Raw genomic sequence first — 18,992 nt, 5'->3', positions numbered from 1 at the left:
ATGACTAGTTCATTTAGTAAATGACTCGATTGAACATTATGTTGAGTGATACGTATCTAACAAACCTGGACTGTTGGTTCATGATGTGAAGCCATATTCCCGAAATCGGAAATCATATACGAGCTGTAGCCCTAACCCTACATGAGCCCTAAAGACATGAAAAACACCACTGCAAAGTCAGGTTCAACCAGTCTTTACCTTAACATCCCACTTATCAGTATAGGATACCCCTCTGATAAAACAAATCAAGATAAAGTACAGTATCAGGCAGCAAATGATCGCATCCTTTTCTCGACTGCGAATGTTGTAAGTAGAGACAACAGAGCTCAACAGTCACGATACCAACAACTGATGCTCTCTCTCACTGCAATAGCTGATAGCCATTTTTCGATTAGCATCAGCCCTTGAAAGTTGATCATGAAGAGCACCTTCAGAGGAATATTACTTATTGAATAGCTAAATCTAAATCTACCTTCATCAAATCATTAGCCATAATCAGATAGATGAGTTATAACTATCAGACCTTTTCCGCTATCTCTAAGCTCAGACCGATCGCATTGTCAAGCTATGACAGCTATGTAATCACTTCGCTTATCATAAACAAGCTAATCACCTCCAAAGGGGTCATGGTACGTATTGACCTATTATGAATAACATGTAAAATGGAACTTGCACTCTAGACATACTTGAATGTATGAAACTATTTCTTTTTTTATTATTCCAGTCGCTTGGAATACGTGCTAGATAGCATTTAGATAGATGAATGTCTAAATAGGTATTGGGGTACATGTTAACCACATGACAGGCAACACTATATGACATTTGGCTATAGATACGCTATCTAACCCAATAACAAAAGCCAACACAAAATGAGATTACTAACAATGCAATGATTTCGTCATCCATCTCATTAAGTGACAATACATTCAAACAAACTTCAGAAATAGCCGATGATACTCTCACCGACAAATCTCGGTGGACAAACATCAAATGTAGCGGTGTACTTGGGTAGTTACATGGCTTATCCTCGGCAACCCCATAGAACAAACAAGTACCTTCACCGTCCCTTCTAACAGGATATGTAGGTAGGGCGTAGGGACCTGATGACCTCCTCTGACATCTTAATGGCAGCATAGAAAAATCCAGATCATCCGCATGACCGACACCCTCTGCGGCCCAAAATCAACCACCATGTCATCTTTCAGGGATTGTGCCGGAAGGATTAGAAACTGGACCAGGGGGGGTGTGTGGTCAGGTAAATTAATCTATTTTTCGCGCCTCCCCTGGGCCATTTTACCACCTACGTACAATCTTTTCATATTATGTTCCTTGTTTTTGATGTCTATAGCGTTTGTCTTAGTACTAACGTACTCTGTAGTCCATAATGGAATTTCCAAGACTGTTAGTCTTCACTGCGGACCTACGGATTTCAAAATAGCCTATGACATCAAAATGGTATGGCTATTGTACTTGTTTGGTATAGGTAGGAATCGATTACGGAGTATTCATGGATACTATTACTCTTTCGATACGTAAGCGTTTTTCAAGATTTGATTTCTAGGTATTGACTTGGATATGTTATATGTAACCTGAATATGAGATAGTCGATACGAGATATACAATAATATCGATTAATTCTTACAATATCCGGAGCAAGAGCATACATCTGTCTAATAGTCAATCATTAATAGCTTCTTCTTTCACCCATTCATGCAGAATTTATTCAGACATGTGATGTTAGATTAGGCGTCATACGGCGAAGTATATTTGCCTATCTACAGACTATGGCASGAGCCGATATGGAATTCATCCCACGCTTCGTGCTACATACAGCTTTGTACTACATCTGACTCCGTATCTTCATGTACAACAAAACTATCCAAACTCAAACTCCATACGTAGTCTGGTCTGAATCAGTACCACAATCCATGCAAACCCCTGCAGAAACCTTCCGAGACGAGTTAGTTCTCCCCTCACCATCAATGTATTGTATATTGTACGTTGTTATCCATTCTATTCGGAAAAAGAACCGACTAGCCCCTGGGTATTGATGTATGTACATGGTTGAAATCTGACTTGTAGGATTCGATCGGCAGGTCATGGCCGATCTCTTTCTTTTCTTTTTTATCTTTTGTTTTTCATGCAAAGGACAAAAAATGATCATCTTGAGACAGGAGGGAAGGAAAGTAACCTAGCCCTATGATGGACTATTGACAGGTGCGCTCTGACCGTTCGGACCCTTGATTGTGACCAGTTCTAGGCCGGTCCGAGGACAAATATTAATATACAAAAAAGGTGAATATAATATCATGATTGTGTTCCAATATTGCGAATACGACGAAAACGATGTCCATGTGCGTATATCACTGAAGAACAACTGAAGAACAAACGGCGCTATCGATCTATGCATGTCAAAATCTTTAAATTGGGGGAAATAAGAACAATACTTATCTCGAAGCTCAAGAATGTATTTGTAATACTTTTATCACTGACGAATAACTACAATCAACACTTTCTCCACAAAAGGTAAAAATTCGATTTCAATTAGGGCTGCAGCTGCCACCAGCTTTTCGCGCTCCGCTGCTCCCCGGAGAAGACCCATGCCAGTGTAACCGAATCGTCTGGCAAAGAGAAAAAAGACGATACTACATAAATCATGATTTAAACAATTCTCATGTGTGAAGAATGGGTATTGGTGCGGTATGTGAGTGGATGCTGTGGTGACACCCTTTGACCTTTCCCTATCGTTCCCCAAATGTACGGCCGAGAACAAGTAACACAATTGCCATTGATTGATTCTAGACAAGTCCGAGGCAGATATGTGGTATGTCAGTGCGCACCGGCCACCTGCATAGTGGCCATGGCCATGACCTCTATGGAGTAGTTCGGGCGTAGGGAGGGCACGGAGCACTGATCTGTGGTATGAACTAGAGTATATACATAGACTAGAATAGATACCTAGGCAAAGAGTACGTCGCATGCAGTGTGTCCATCACGTGCGGGGTGCCGGTTGCACCTGCTTGCTTACAGGCGGAAGAATGCTGGGTCTTATCGTTTCAGAATCGTTACTATCAGACACACAGATTAGTCAGGTACGTCAGGCTAGAAAACAGGGGTAGACAAACTGATATCTTCATCGGCAAGCTCATGACTAAGACCAACGCGCTGAGGTTGATGTTTGACAGAGCGTCCGTAGACAATTGCTATTTTGAACTGGTCGACAATGGTTTTGTGAATAGCATTACACTTAGAAAGATGGGCATCAGCATGAAGTTCAATGATTAGTAAAAAGGGTAGGACATACGAAATCTTCCACTGTACATGCCGTGCTTCTCAACACGACAGGTGCTGTATAATCAGGTTGTTTGCCCTTTGGTTTGGTGTAGACTCGTCGAAGGTTCAGCTTTTCCCACATCAGCTCCAGAAGTTCATCAATATTCCATCCGTGCTCCGAGCTGATTGGACAAGCATTGGGGATTCGGTATAGTAGATCCAACTCTTCGATCGAAATTGAATCGATTTTGTTCAGCGCATAAATGACGGGAATGTAACGTCTACTCTTTGCCTCGAGGACATCAATAAGATCATCAATCGTGGCATCGCATCTGATTGCAATTTCCGCGGATGTAATTCTATACTCACCCATGACCGCTCGAATTTCCTGCGTTTGTCAGCCTGATACATCGTTGGATGTGCAAGGTTCAAAACTTACATCATTGTCAATATGTGTTAATGGCACTGTACTCGAAATTGATATTCCTCCCTTCTCCTTCTTCCTGAAAACAATGTTCGGAGGCTGCTTATTGATTCGAATGCCGAATCCCTCCAATTCGTTCTCGATGACTTTTTTGTCCGTCAACGGTTTGTTGACATCCAAGACAATGAAAATCAAATGGCAAGTCTTAGCGACTGCAATGACTTGCCGACCACGACCTTTTCCGTCTTTGGCACCTTGAATAATACCGGGCAAATCTAGGATCTGGATTTTGGCTCCATTGTACATGACCTGTCCGGGGACCGTTGTCAAGGTTGTGAATTCATAGGCGGCGGCTGTACTCTTATCAGTATTTCAGATTCTTTGGAGTATTTTTGTCAGCTCTGAATCTCTAACCTTCGGAGTGCTGGCCGGTGAGCCTGCTCATCAAAGTACTTTTGCCAACCGAAGGAAAACCAATAAAGCCCCTGTATCACGTTATCAGCCAACTCCCACGACGCAACAGAACCAGGATACACATACACACTCGCAACGCCAGTACGAGCAACATCGAATCCAACTGTTATCACCCCAAGTCAGCAGTCTGCTCATCCGCGATTCCATAGATCGTTCCCGGGAACGTACCACCGCCACCACCTCCACCACCCGAAGGCGTCAAAAGTTCTCTCTTTAACTTGGCGAGTTTCGCTTTCAGTTGTCCTATAACACTACATTCAGTCCCTGCCGGCATTATACAAGACAAATCGTAGTGCGTACCTAAGTGAAATGACGTAGCTTTGTTCTTTTGAGTTTTGGCCATCTGCAAAATCGTCAGTTGTCTGTTCGGAGGCTGTCGTAAACATCGGTACGGCGAACCTCGGCCTCAATCTCTTTGATCTATACATTATAACGGTTAATCTTGGTAGCGACAATGGTTGGGAAGGAGTTGTCCAACCTTGTCCACTGTAGTTGCCATGGTGTCTCACGCCGCGGGGAAGCCCCTCCTGGAAGTTTGATAAGATTGCGGTGACGGGTCGATTTGCGCTGCAATGAAAACGGCGATAATTCAAAGGTGCTCGCCGCTGTTCAGTAGGTGGGATGAATTGAATTGAAGCAACTAAATGGAGACTGTGGTGAAATTGGGCATGGTCTACACACAAGAAAAATTGCCTCGACAATCGATTAGTGCAAAGGCGGTGGCAAATCCTTGCCTTATTATTGGATGGCCGACCAGCAATTCTTGGTGGGGTCTACCAGCGGCTGCCTCAGGCACCACGGGCTCTCACGGGCTCTTGGCGGGCTTGGCGGGCTTGCCAGTGGTTATCGACGGCTAATCTTATCGCGATAAGGCAATCACCGGTTGTCCTACTCTCGGCCAGCGCAACTACTTCTTTTTCCCAGTCAATTGATTCTCTGGCTTTATTTACGGCGTTCTTTCGCAATCGCTTGCAGAGATCTCGCACTCGATATTGTACAACGGTGTATGTTCACTGTACAACATCTTGAATAACGAGCATTGGATACAAGATCTTAGTTTCTATCCTTCGGCAACTCTTCCGAACGTATCCCTGAGTTATTACACGCAGCAGCCAGCTACGTATCTCGCATATCCACTGGACAGCTCAGCAACGAAGGCCCTTATCACTTGCTAGCTATCTGACCGACTTTTGTAACCGATATCCTTCTTCCAACTCTTTCCTTTCTAAATATTCAAGAAGGGGGCCTCTATACCAAAAAAGAGACAATGCCGTACCTCAAATCCGACCCCGAACAAGCCAGCAACAATGATAACGCTTTTGAAAAACTCGTCCAAGACCTCAGCGCAGCTTTGGGCCCCAGCTCAGGTCTAGACTCTGAAGATGTGGATCCTCATGACATCGAGCGACTGATGGAGAAATATGTTTCCGATGAGACGGAATGGGGGGTGTATGCCATGTCGGATGTGAGCCGGAATTATACTCGGAATTTAGTGGATGAGGGGAACGGGAAGAGTAATTTGGTATTCTCTCTCTGTCTTGTATAGCTGAATCATGGCCTGTGCTAATTATTGTGTGTTCGTAGCTCATTCTCGTCTGGTCTCCCGGTAGGGAAAGTGCGATTCATGATCATGCCAATGCCCATTGTGTTATGAAGGTAGGACTCTTCTACATACCTCAAACACGAAGAGATCAAAGACTGATACGAAGTGAATAGATCCTCAAAGGCTCCCTCAAAGAAACCCTCTTCTCATGGCCGGAAAAGGGCCAAGCCCCCAATGCCCCTTTGCAAATCACCAAGGAGACTGTCTATGGCGAGAATCAAGTGACCTACATGTCTGATAAGGTACTTCCCCCTATCTACGGACACAAAAGAGAATATGTCAACACTAATGACTCTTATTTCATTAGCTCGGACTACATAGAATATCAAACATGGATCCCAACAACGTTGCCATATCTCTCCATCGTGAGTACGCCCGAATACTTTGTCCAGTTGTTTTATACTAAATAGAAACCTGCAGTGTACACTCCTCCCAACGCCGCGAATTACGGCTTCTCGATATTCGACGAACAAACTGGCAAATCAAGTCATATCAAACAATGTGATTTCTATTCTCGCGGAGGCGAGAAAGTCTAATATCCTTGGTTCATTTATTTTGTTTGCTTAACGTGTACATGTGCTGAATTGGAAAGTGACGGCCTCGGGGTGGAGTCGACTTCATGGCCTGGATTTCGGGGGTATTGTTATGCATAGTATTAATATCACATCAATGAAGGTTAACTGTATGCAGATAAGATTCAAATCAACATTGAATGCTTGGCTTTTTCTCATGATGAATAATCAGAATATATACAAAGTTGCGCAATAGAGACAAGTGAAAGCAAAAATTAGGATGAAAATGACAATGACAATAGTCCGAATCGCTAGACATAAAATCACATAGTCGTACATGTAATGAAACAGTGTCCGTCGCTGAGCGATATGCCACCACGATACGTATGTAATGATGTTAGTTTGACAGTGACAAAAATATCTGCATGTTAAATCGTGTACGAAAGAAGAAATAATAAAATGCATGCAATAGATCGATAACCAATTACTTATCAGCTTCGGACGGCTGTTCAGTCTCGTCGGACGACTCTGTTGGCCCCTGAGGACTCGTCGTCATGAAAAGATTCAACTGACGTTGTCGTAGCTCTTCCAGTCGGTCGAGTGGGTTCTGTAAGTTTCCAGTATGAGTAGATTGCGAGCAGGAGTTGCAAAAACGCATCGGTCGTAACACCCACCCAGTCGCCCTGGTTTGGAACTCCTTCAGCAGCAGGAAACTCGCTAGATTCCTGCTGTCCATCTTGGCCTCCCCAAAAGGTACGGCGCATCGGCGCTGGCGTTACTGGAAGACTCGGCCTATCGACTTCCGTCGGGAAGTCTGTGATCTTGAGGCTTTCAGGTCTTTTAGCGCCACCTGCTTTGCCACCGCGGCCGTTTGCTTTTTTCGATCGCTGCTGTATAGCGTCGACATATTTGTTTATCTCGGGAACCTCATCCCATGCATTTCCTCTTGAGAAAGTCTCCCAAGATTCTGCTGGGGTGAAGTTTGGAGTGGTATATTCGAAAGTGGTAGCTGTACCCTTTGGAGGTTGCTCGGGTTGCTCGGGTTGTTTAGTCTGTTGGGTCTGTTCAGTATGCTCGATATGTTCAATATGCTCAACATGTGAAGTCTGTTCAGTAGACAAAGTTTGCTTGGGATGGCGCTCATGTTCCATGACACCGCTAATCGAAGGGCCACGAGTTTCTTCTTCAGCAAATACTCGAGTGGGCTTAGAGGCACGTGTTTCCCAGGGAAATATTGGAGCAAGTTTTCGAGGTTCTCGTTTCGCAGAAGGCACCTCGTACCACATATTCTTAGGAGCTTCAGGATACGATGGCGGCGGACGAAATAGATGTGTGTCCTCAGACATCGTATATGTTTGAGTTTCTAAGCTCAATGCTTCGGGTCGCGAATGGCGCGGAGGCGGTTCCCTAAACCTTTGTAAGTATAACCGCCTCTCCTTCCAGCTTTATGAACTCTTCCTACCTGGATGCATCCCATTCAGCCCTTGGCGGAGAGAATGGTCGTTCCTCTGGTTGTTGTGGCGGCGGCGGAGGTGGTGACGGTGCCTTAGGTTGTGTAATTGGGGTAGTCTCGATCGATGTTTGGTGTTGATGATACGGTTCAAATGCTTTCTGGGTTATGTATTGAGCTTTCAGCTCGGTGAAATTGTCAATTCCCCCGCTGGGTACCGTAACGTAAACCGACGATTGTTCTTCGCCGTGGACGTAGAGTGGAACCACGCTTCTGACTTCTGCCGCTGCTTCAACTGGTGCTTGGTGGCCTCGGAGATCACGGGTTATGGATGGGGGGTGTATGGGCTGGGGGTGAGCGAGAGCGGGAGCAGGAGTAAATGCCGGGGTAGTATCAACAAATCCATCAGAAATTGGCGAGTGCCGTAAAACATGCAAGTCTTCGGCAATTTGTGCGGGTCTTTCGTGATAAGTAGAAGGCGCGTGGTGATGATATTCATGCTGATGTGCCGTATCACCGCCTTGGGCTGGAAATGGACTTTCCTCCCAACTTGAAGTGTAGGAAGAAGCACCTCTGGGTGCAGAGCTGGCATTATATGATGATTGAGACTGAAAGGAAACACGAGCAGGTGCTGGAGGTAAAGATGTGGGCTAAAAGAGTACTGATTAGATTTAACACGGTATCGAACGCCAGATATACTCACAAGGGGTCGATAATGCCGATCATATTGGGCCCACCATCGTCCTAGCAGTTGATAGTATGGTGTACCTGAAGTAAAAGCATGTCGTGACTGTGTCCATGGTTTCTGTGGTCCAATGAAGTGGATGAGACTGATGGTGCTTTCAAAGTGCCTGTAAGCCGGCATGTACTGATAATTCCCGCTGGGTGTGCAGTTGTAAGTGAAGCTCAGTCTGTGCCATCTCTTGAAATACGTATTGAGTAGACCTTGGTCCCCGCCGTCGAAACTGGTACCACGCTCTGCAAGCGCGCGGAGTGCGTAGTAGTCCTGTAGATTAGGACGAAGGACCATGACCCCGCTGTTGAAAATATCGGGCCAGCCAATATCAGGCGCTGCGGCAAAGTCTTCTTCCAGCGATAGCAATTCATCGGGCGCTCTTAATGCAAGGACATCAGCATCCATATAGACGATCCTAGAGTATTGCGTCTGCCGCCAGAGCTCGATTTTTGTAAACGTGGAGATGAGATCGAGCCGATCCATCAGAAGGAGATTGGCCGGGGTGCCATTTGAATGAAGCTGCACGGGGATTATTTCGTCGTACACGGTCTGTATCGCTTTATTAGCTTGCGACTACCACATCAATTGCTCAAATTGGCGCCAAATACCCGAAGTTCTCTAACGGTGGACTCTTTCAATGTCTCCGGTGTAAAAAGAGCGACAATTTTCGCCCGTGTCCCATTATCGCGTAGCGAGTGAGCGAGCACAACGGCACCTGGTCGTTGTCAGTTATTGCGTTATGACGATATAACATTCCGGACGAGCAGGAGTGGGGATCTACCGGGAAGATACTGATCGGATGTGAGGAGCTAGATCACGCATCAATTGACCAGCCTTTGCTGTAGGATTACCATAATCTGAACTCACGGTGCAATAGACAGCGTCCCCGGGTGCTGCCATGTTGACGATAGACGACAGGACGAATCAAGCAGGAAAGAGCTACCGCAAGACCAAGCAGGATGTGGAAACGATGATGCGAAAGAAACGGCAAAGGTCCTAAGCAAGCATTCTCCAGTGATTAGCGACCAGTCCAAATACCAAAACCAAGTATTGTAAACGAAGCAGTCCGAAGAAGATTTGCACCCTGCTTTGACGGTCTGGGGTTTTGACCAGGGTTCAGACTAACAGACTCACCGGACGGATCCGCCGTGTGCAGCTCACGACTGAAGAAGCATGCCTGTTGCACAACTCGAAATTGTTGAAACGAATCGAGCAGCAGAGGAGTCAATGGGTTTGAGAAGGACAAAAACTGAGTGACAGAAAGCAGTGCATGTCTTAAGGATTGCAAACAGTACCCCACCTGCAGAGGAGAGGAGGTGGCATCATGATCAACGACGTTGGCCTCCACCTTAGCTTAGCTTTAGCTTCTAAGCAAGAAAGTCGGGGAAAGTAGCTCCACGATGATCATGTGATCAATGACATAACAGTGCATTACATTCATCTACAAGGACCTTCATATTCGACTCTGCTCTTATGGATCTACTCTTAAATCAGGATAGTTGAATTCAAAAGATTTCTTTCAGGATTGTCCTGACTCGGCTATCGAACTTGTCCTAATCTGAGAAATTTGTGTGGAACCTAGCCCTAACCCTAATCGAGATAACCCTTCCACCACCGCATCCATCCGTCTCCGTATTGCAACAGTTGCATGTGGAAAACAACTTGCGAAATTCTGACCAACATTAAGGGCCGATATATGCACCGTAAACGCCTAGATAATATCTGCCCGACTGTGGGCGTGGCTCTCGGATGTAACTGCCTACCCTCTCGTTCAGGTTGCAATCGGACCACGATGTAGGAAGGTGACATAAGGGGACCCGTATGCAATGTCCAGTCCGAGCCTTCTGGCCTCAATTGAAATCAATTAGATGAGCAACTATGTCAACACCACTCACTTCATTCTCGTCATAACTCATAAAACCCATCCAGGACCAGCGCACTTCTCAAATTCTAACTGTCACTGTTGCCCCAGGATAGACAGCGTTTGCAATCGAACCCACATCACCCTCTTCCCCAGCTACAGCCCACTCAACAACCTTCTGTAAAGCAACCAGACTCTCCTTCTCAACAGGCGTATGATGTCCCGCTCTTGGTAGCGTAACAACTTGACTGTCCCTACTAAGATAATCCGCGATTCCATCAAGATTGAGATGCGCATTTAGAGCAACATCCTCCATGCCCCAGACAATCGTGGCTTTGGCTTTTAATGAACCTTCGGGACCTTCGTCGAAGACGCCGGCATGGCTGGTCTTGCGTCCTATTTCACCTCCGTCGCTGATGCTGTAGAGTCCTGTGATGGTTTCGAGGGACTTTTTCCAGCGACCTAAACTCGTTCCATGTCTGTAGTAATGGGTCATGCTGACGAACTTTTCTGCGTCGGACTGTTTTACGACATCCTTGGAATATCTTTCAGAAGTGGATGTTTCCGTAGGTTCTTGTTTGAGTGAAGGTCCCAGACAGCCTGCCACTCCTTCGGCGATTTCTTTGGCAGAGGGTGTAGTGTTTACACCATGAGCCATTCTGTGGATTGCTCGTAAGAGGGCAGTGTTGCCACCGCTTCCTTGAATACGCACTATGGGGAGTGCCAGCTGTAATGCAAATATGTAGCCCGAAGCTACAGCTTGTCGAATGATGGGATTCATTGTTTGCAGTGCTTTCCTCAGCATTGGCCGTGACCGTAAAGGAGACCGGTAAAATAGCTTTAGCATCTTGACAGAAGATGAAATGAGTCGCTTAACATTGGATCGAACGAGAGAAATCTAAATATGACAATTAGCCTGTATAATCACCCGTAGATACAAAATTGACATACCAAAGGTCCATTAGTGAGAATGAATCGATCCGCCAGTTGCGGCGCATCCGCTGCCAGACGCATAGAAATAACGCACCCCCAATCATGAGCAACAATGATCACTCGCTGCTGCGCACCAGTGCTCGCTGGATTATCGATGCCATAAGCTTCTCGCAATGAAATAATGAATTCCGTCATCTTCTCGAGCACCTCTGTCGCAGAATACCGCTTAAGCAAATCCGAGCCCCCGTAACCCGGCAAGTCTAGAGCCACCAAATTGCTTGATTCGCGAAGCCAGGTTGATGCCATGACAGAGCGCCAAACGACCCAGCTATCGGGGAAGCCATGCACAAAGATGACCAGCGGTTTTGATGCAGGAGTCTCAGGATCTGGAATGGCGTTCGTGACGTAATGAAATTTGAAGCCATCGCGCAGAGTCAAGAATCGATGATGCAGATCGAATGGTTTCTTCGATAGATTCCAGAAACGATCTCGAGCTGCGATGGTCAATGTCTCGATTTTCATATTTGTTTATCCCCCGGGAAAAAGCAACTTACCTAGCGTCAATTCAGACCTGTACTCTGCTGTTGGCTTTTTGAAAAATTGACCACTTATTACTGTCAAGATAAAATAATATCCCATAAACATGAAGCCAATGGCCTGGATTAAGAGGGAGCTCAGGGCTCCGGGGTATTCTTTGTCCATTGTCTGTAGCTATAGTACTAGTGGCTTKGATGGCTGACTGTGGGCTCGCTCAGAGCGAGCGATGAGGAGACGAACTGATCAGTCTGGGACGATTGAGCAGGTTCTTTGATTACACTGAATTGAATTTCAAGTTGTCGATGTGCGAAACAAAGAAAAGAATCGATAGTGTAGCTATGCGCAAGGTCAATAAGGTGTAGCATTAGGCAGTGAGGTTGTGGTTGCTGCTGAAGCTCCCGAAGCTCCGATAAGAGGAGCCTTAATTGTAAGGGTCGCTTGACGTAGCTATACGCTAACCTCGGTACCTGCATGTGCGCACATGCCTGTATACTGTCCCATGTATCTGCTACTACAATGAAATAGTGAGAATAATATCATTATATACAGTCAATTTGTCTCTACCACCTACAGCTAAGTAGGGACCACCTCATTACCATGCAAAACGCCTCATTGCACGCTCGGCATGCAATTTCATAGAACTCATATACACAAACAACAAATGGTATATAGCTGGGTACGGGACCAAATAAATTCAACAAGAAAGAACAAGAATTTCGTTGACGAGAAGACGGGGAAATATATCATGGCATGTATCCAATGTTCTCGCGATCATCGTCAATCAGTCGCCCGTACCTTTGGAATTGTTAGTCTTTGAAAAAATAGACCCATGGAAAAAGAGGGAAGAGACTCACTCTAGTAACAGCCTAAAGAACCAAACTTCAAGATCTTCGTTTCGAAGCACCTTCTGTGCCCATTCTTTGCCTTGTTTGGCCAATCGCGGCGCCTGAATCTTACCTTCCTCTTCATGCGCAAAATAACGAACACTTTCCACCGCATCTGTACCCTTCATCCCCAACGGAACATAATGCACCCATGCATCAATCCACTCGTCTTGCCATTCGCGGAAAACGGCCATTTTGTAAATCAAGCTGTTGCTGCGTAAAAAGGCATGATAGCGTCCACTGAAGGCGTTCCCATCGATATCCAACAAATATTTATAAGCCCACGCGTCTTGCTGATCGACAGATGGGGAAATGTCAAAGTATTCTTCTTGTGCGCGACAGTCGCTTGGATCACACTGGCCCACATATGTGAAAGTCACATTGAAGAGAGACTTGACATCTTGGCGAGGAACATTGCTAGTGATCCATCTCCCATCTTCCATCTGGGTGAAAATGCTTGCATCCGCTGCGGAATTGATGTTTTTGACAAACAATTGTCGATGCTGGCGGCGCCATCCCCCGTCTCGCGAGAACCCTCCAGTAGTCGATCCTCTCCAATACATTTGATCAATTTTATCCTCCCAGACATAATCGCGTGACGCATTGTAGGTGACTTTCCCAATCCAGTACCAAGGACTGGGATATAGGATATCCTGAAAACTAGATATTTTACTCTGAGAGAAAATCGGGAAAAGATCGTGGACAATGTTGAAAGCATTCGGTCGGTCGAAGAATCCAAAAGTCTTTCTTAAAGAGGGCGACAAGCAAATGTCAGAGAAAGCGGTGGTGTTGTAAACAAAGCCTAAATCGCTTGTCGCATAAGGTTCCATATTATCCGCCACATTTTCATCGAGCGAGCGTGCAGGACTATCTACTGGGCAGGAGAGACGGGAATGAGTCCATGTAGGTTGGTGGGCGAATTTGTTGAATCGAGTCGTCCTGACTTCCTCAATCCGATCTCCTTTATTCAGATCCGCAGGTCTTGGTGACCACTTATTTTGTAAAGAAGTTTTCTCAAAAGTAGCAGGAACTACTGTGTCTTTTGCGTAAGATATCAATCTCTGGAGGTCGTCATGAGGGACTACCACTCGAGGCTCATCGTGGATATTGAAAGCCAAGTCCATATCAGGTAGATATTTCAGAAAACTCTCCAACATTCCAGCGGTGGCCTCCCGCTGCCAATGATAACCATCCCCTCCACCCTCGACCTTCGTCACTATACCATCCCGAATCAAAAGTCCAATCAGGGCATTGTCGTAGCCAAGAGCTTCGTGGACCCTACTTCGAATAACGCTCGGTGACAAAGCCCAGAACGGAAGTAGTGAATGGTATATTGTGTCGTATTCATCGATCAATTGCACTCCCCTCTTCTTCGCGAACGAAAACCATTTATCGAAATGCGGCGGCGGCGGCATTCCATAACGACGGCGATATTCCTCCACTGCCTCCGTCAGGGTCTTGGACTGGCGAGCTAGTTTCTCGTCGAATTTCGTGTTTGCATCGTTGATGAGTCGTGCGATCGGATGCGAATCCTCGGTCGTCGGTTGTAGTAGGGTTTCGAAGTCGGCGGGCAAGCTCTTTTCAAACGGGGCTTTCGGGCCGGTGTCTATGTCGGGTTTTCGGAGGATGAATAATGTGAGGGCGGCGATTGTGATAAAACACAGGAGATAGATAGTTCGCGAGACCCTCATCCCTGCGAAGTCGGTATTTTATATGACGGCAAAATGTGTGTAGATGACAGCTTGCCCATGGCAAGGGATGCCGGGCAAGCAATGCGCTGGGTGTACTGGGTATATCAGATACCAGACAATTGACACAGAAGCAAAGATTGGTGTTAAGCGTAGCGCACTTAAATGTCAAGTCGAGAATACAGATGTAGAAGAAGTAAGAAGTCTCATGCTGGAAGGAGGAGGGTCAAAAGACGCATTGACGTAACGCACGTGTTTGTGGAGCCGCACGGCGGCCAGACCGTTCAAGGAGTTGGCCACCTCCTTTTCTCATCTCCTTTTATCCATCTAATTTTACGAGGCTATATTATCTGAATGCATAAGTCAACAGTTGAACTAAGAAGATACGCTACTGTGAGGGAGTCTCCCATTATCTTTGCTGCGGTCGCGCTCGATACTTACAGCTAAAGGTCAGACGGAAAGCCGTCAGGGGAATGAAGTTGGCCTGGGCCACCTGAGAATTGAATCCATTATCGAGTAACTAACTAAGGGCATCCCGGATGCGAGTTCATTCGAGTGCTCTCATCTTCAGTCGTCACAATTTAGCTTGTCACTTGATTGAGAAAGGTTATACCCTTCAAGATCCGCGTAACTACATCCCCAGGACTGTGAGAAGGGCAGGAAATGGACGTAACACGACACTTGTATCTTGTGATATACAAGAGCTTGATAGAGATCTATTCGATGTTGATCCGACGCATAATCAAATTATAGCAGAAGCTTCTTCAAGGGCTATTGATTGTTATGACACGTACCTTGGATGGTTCCAACTCAAATGAAGATGGCAAATTCAAGGTTCTAGAGCTGATATATTATACCATACAATACCAGACAAGTGCTGGCAGTCTATTGCCTCGCCCTTACGATACAGCTGGTTGTTGTGTACGCGGTACCCACTTGAACTCGTCCTGGTTGAGGGAAATTTTCTCCTTTTCTGAACGATGAAAGATAGATCCGCAATGAGCATGGAAAAGTCCTTTTCTTGGATGCACAAAAGCTCGAGTCAAAGTATATTGGTATATACATGCCGGGTATATGGACCTTTTTCTTCGGTCTGTGTAAGCGTGCTCCTCTCTTTGATACTGAGTCAATATGTACAAAATAACCTACCTGAAGAGCTGACAATACACAGTTTCGTATAATTCTTCTAAAGGAGATTTTGCTCTCACAGGAAAAGGGCAGTGAGTTCAATGGAAATTCTCGGCACCCAAGGATGTTGCCAAAGCTTTTGCCGGAGTGCCTCCAGTAGATCGAAACGATTCCACTAAACTCTGGACAAGCATCCTCAACTTCGGCCGGTGGAACTTCGAGACAGAAACAAGCGAGTGCGGCTACAATTCACCTATCGGCATACACATGATTCGCTGGAAGTTGGTGCAATGGACAATCATTCCTGGTCTCGCCGAGCTTCTTGTTGCTATTGCACTGCGAACTAATTTCAAGATTGTCTCCAGATTTGGCCGCGGAAATTCTGTGCAATACAAACCACGTGAATTGGCTGCAATGCGCGATCCCAGCTATCGTACGTTTTGAAGAACTGTGATGGCGAATAATTTACTAAATTGTTAATACAAGTGACTTCAGAATGAAAGCGATAGAAATGATTTCATCAAGACAGTATAGATGGAATGGCAGAGAGGATTACCATAGGGTCAGGAACCTTTGCACGCTAAAGATCATCGAGTCAAGCAGGCGAGTCAAAATAAGTGTATCCGTTGCTCAACCTTTGATACCAGATCTACCTCTTCAGATTGCTTGATATTCTCGATTTTCTGGATTACAGGGACGTCTCGAGGTCAGGAATCGCGTTCTGAATCGTCATTCTAGATTGCTACTGGCGCTTACGAGCTGCTTTGGACTTAGTTGAGTTGGATGAAATCGTTGAAGAGCGCCTCAATTGACACTATCTATGTTTGAAATATGTTTGAAGTATGAAGCTATCTATGCAACCGACGAAAGACTTGAGTCACGCCGCTATATCCTCGATTCATTGAGCAACAGGATCGAGCCGCTATTTCCCCAAAAACTTGGGGTAAGAGTATGTCCGCATTTGAAGTAATCAATGAGTGTGTAGAGACGGTCGAGCGGCGAACTCATCAGCATGCACACGTTAAGTGCTTGGATCTTTAATGAGTAAGATTCCACCTTAACAAGTGATTCTAGTTTTAGATTAAATAATTCAAGATAGGTCGAGGGTGTCAAGTATGAATCTGGCGACAACATTTGATTGCTCTACGGTCATACCAAGGTATATCGGAAGGAAACAGAAATTAGAAGAGATCCAGCTCCATTTCATATTCTTAGTGCTTGTCTAGTAGAGTTTTTTTTAAATGAAAGGATTGATGAAGAACGAAAATGCTACAGTTGAAAATACCCGTCAATTCAATCCATCAATGTTCCCACGATACATCAAGCAATCTATCGCGAAGCCAGCAGCTTGCAACACGCCAAATTGACCACCGATGCCCCAATAGCCTCCACGACAAACGGCCGCGCATATCGCACATGAGAATAAGCCAAGCTAAAGAAAATCGCAACAAGCACAAAATGCACGACATAGAACAACTGCCGTCGCGATTCCGGCCTTGAGACGCTGATCAAATCTCGTAATTTCCAGACATTCGCACGACCGAGTACCAGAATCAGGATACCGAAAAATGTACCTGCTAAGCCGAATTGAACGTCTGGATCCCGAATGCGTTTGGCAAAGACCGTGCCGAATACGGGATGTGGCACCTGGACATAGAACAAGAGAAAAAGAGCTGCATGGCTACAGACAAGAGGCACAATGACGAATCGACCAAAGAGACGGTGATAAGCTGTCAACACTGGCTGCGGAATCGAGGTTAAGTAAGAGATTATTGATGGTAGAGTCGAGTTGGATGTAAAGATGAAAGAGGTAGGGGCCAGTAACACCAAGAAGGGTAGTTGAGATAGGCCAACATGACCTAAAGCCTTTGTCAAGTGAATGTAATCTTTGATGAATCATTAGACGGTCATTCGAAATTTGTACTGATACAAACTTACCGTCACCTGTCCTCCATATACTGAGACTCACAAGCCATGACAGCCACGATAGGGTCACGGCATATTGCTTGCGAGTCTCGCTGCCACCTCGAATAGCAGGTGCATCCCACCACGATTTTCCCCTATTTTGCTCAAAGCGATTCCCTCGCCCCAGGCCATATAGAAAGAATGCACCGAGAAGAATGAACCCGGAGATTTGAGCATAATGACCACGGCTGTCAAGGATATTGCGTCGGCGTTCAAGCTCCTCATCCGAAAGGGACAGGATGAAGCGATAAGGCCATGCCATTATGATTGTGTTTGAACTTAGGGTAGGGTTACAATATCAGGGTATCTGCTTTTGGATAGAGATAAAGACACGCTTTCGATGCAAAGTTTGATGGTCGATAGGTGTTGTTTATGAAGGTGAATCCGTTATCCGTAGTTGACGGAGAGGACAGGTATGTATGTATGTAGGAGCAGTACGCAGACCGCTAATGCATCATACACGCTTTATATACCGTTGCTCTCAAAGCACGAAAGAAAATGACACCTAATCAACAATGAATATAAGCCACCATACGCTCGCAATTTGTAGATGAAGAGCGGAATCTCGGCGTGGTGCTTACAAACAGTTCGCCTTTAAGAGGTCGAAATCGTTGAGTTTGTCCGAGGCGCTGACAAATTAACTTCCTCTAACTTAAGTTAGCTAGTTACTCAGCCACGTGCTTAACCCTGAAGCTAAAGAGCAAGGATATAAGCTGCTGAGCTATTCTCTTGATTGGAATTTGAGCGTTCCTGGTAGTTCAATGATTAACTTTGCACTGAAAATCAAAAGAGGCTGTCTAATTTCAGGGAAGTTTCATTGATACTTTACCTGGTCATATCCCTTGCATCAACAATCTATCTACATATGTAAGTTCAAACAAGCCGCTTTTGTAGTTTAAATGTGTTTCAAAGAGATGAAGTATCTATCAATCAATTAGGCTACTCGAAATAGTGTAAACATGTGTGAATCAATACCTCCACTCTACAACCACTTCAGATTCGAGTCTGACTAGTGTGCTGAAATCAGCAGCGAATCGTGTAGCAAGAATAAGGATCAAATGACTATCCAAATCAGAAATATATGCATACCAGACATATTGTCTGTAATAGATGCCATATAAGCATCATCTATTCCAGTGCGGCCAGTAGATGTATAGGTTGTTAAACTTGAAAGGTCTATGCTAAGGCCTGGGAGTTCAGCAGGTCCACCTATGCTTGCGAGGTCGAGAGAAGGATTGTAGGACAATGGTATCACACATGCTCCGTACGCATGTCTGAGCATGTCTGAGCGTAGACCCATTTATACCTGTGAGGTCAAGAGTGGATGATAGGATGATGGTAGCCCAAATGCTTCAATGTTATATTTTGCACGTAACCCCGATCTACCTTCATCTGGGACGTTGTATGAGGAATTACTGGCAAAGATGTGCTAAACCGAAGTATAATTGTATCCAGTGCAGAAGGCGTCCTGAATCCAGTGTTCAAATCTGCTGGCATCAAACCCGGCGTAGCGTACGCGGATGT

General features: G+C 45.5%; 6 protein-coding genes across 6 annotated transcripts; 1 reads left to right on the top strand and 5 right to left on the bottom strand.

Annotated features, from left to right (window-relative positions):
• Positions 1-3,102: 3,102 nt before the first annotated feature.
• BHQ10_000355 (uncharacterized protein) lies at positions 3,103-4,670 on the bottom strand (the record flags this gene model as incomplete). The annotated part of the gene is made up of 9 exons (XM_040875818.1): positions 3,103-3,246; positions 3,305-3,661; positions 3,713-4,050; positions 4,112-4,182; positions 4,238-4,274; positions 4,340-4,414; positions 4,472-4,514; positions 4,571-4,591; positions 4,650-4,670. The coding sequence occupies 9 exons, from the start codon at positions 4,668-4,670 to the stop codon at positions 3,103-3,105; spliced, it is 1,107 nt and encodes a 368-aa protein (XP_040728860.1).
• A 768-nt stretch (positions 4,671-5,438) lies between these two features.
• On the top strand, positions 5,439-6,310 carry BHQ10_000354 (uncharacterized protein; the record flags this gene model as incomplete). Its single annotated transcript, XM_040875807.1, has 5 exons — positions 5,439-5,693; positions 5,756-5,827; positions 5,888-6,016; positions 6,082-6,139; positions 6,195-6,310. The coding sequence occupies 5 exons, from the start codon at positions 5,439-5,441 to the stop codon at positions 6,308-6,310; spliced, it is 630 nt and encodes a 209-aa protein (XP_040728859.1).
• Positions 6,311-6,770: 460 nt separating this feature from the next.
• BHQ10_000353 (uncharacterized protein) lies at positions 6,771-9,372 on the bottom strand (the record flags this gene model as incomplete). Its single annotated transcript, XM_040875796.1, has 7 exons — positions 6,771-6,893; positions 6,961-7,693; positions 7,749-8,386; positions 8,440-9,021; positions 9,081-9,187; positions 9,254-9,281; positions 9,340-9,372. 7 exons carry the CDS (start codon positions 9,370-9,372, stop codon positions 6,771-6,773), a joined length of 2,244 nt encoding a protein of 747 aa, XP_040728858.1.
• A 1,043-nt stretch (positions 9,373-10,415) lies between these two features.
• Positions 10,416-11,968, bottom strand: BHQ10_000352 (uncharacterized protein; the record flags this gene model as incomplete). Its single annotated transcript, XM_040875785.1, has 3 exons — positions 10,416-11,231; positions 11,285-11,760; positions 11,821-11,968. 3 exons carry the CDS (start codon positions 11,966-11,968, stop codon positions 10,416-10,418), a joined length of 1,440 nt encoding a protein of 479 aa, XP_040728857.1.
• Positions 11,969-12,546: 578 nt separating this feature from the next.
• On the bottom strand, positions 12,547-14,378 carry BHQ10_000351 (uncharacterized protein; the record flags this gene model as incomplete). The annotated part of the gene is made up of 2 exons (XM_040875774.1): positions 12,547-12,598; positions 12,658-14,378. 2 exons carry the CDS (start codon positions 14,376-14,378, stop codon positions 12,547-12,549), a joined length of 1,773 nt encoding a protein of 590 aa, XP_040728856.1.
• A 2,454-nt stretch (positions 14,379-16,832) lies between these two features.
• On the bottom strand, positions 16,833-17,730 carry BHQ10_000350 (uncharacterized protein; the record flags this gene model as incomplete). The annotated part of the gene is made up of 2 exons (XM_040875763.1): positions 16,833-17,389; positions 17,442-17,730. The coding sequence occupies 2 exons, from the start codon at positions 17,728-17,730 to the stop codon at positions 16,833-16,835; spliced, it is 846 nt and encodes a 281-aa protein (XP_040728855.1).
• Between the last annotated feature and the right edge of the window lie 1,262 nt (positions 17,731-18,992).

This window comes from Talaromyces amestolkiae, assembly GCF_001896365.1.
Source record: "Talaromyces amestolkiae strain CIB chromosome Unknown scaffold1.1, whole genome shotgun sequence".
Classification (NCBI taxonomy): Eukaryota; Fungi; Ascomycota; class Eurotiomycetes; order Eurotiales; family Trichocomaceae; genus Talaromyces; species Talaromyces amestolkiae.
Note: the sequence above shows the minus strand (reverse complement) of the source record. Positions and strands in the feature narration are given on the sequence as shown.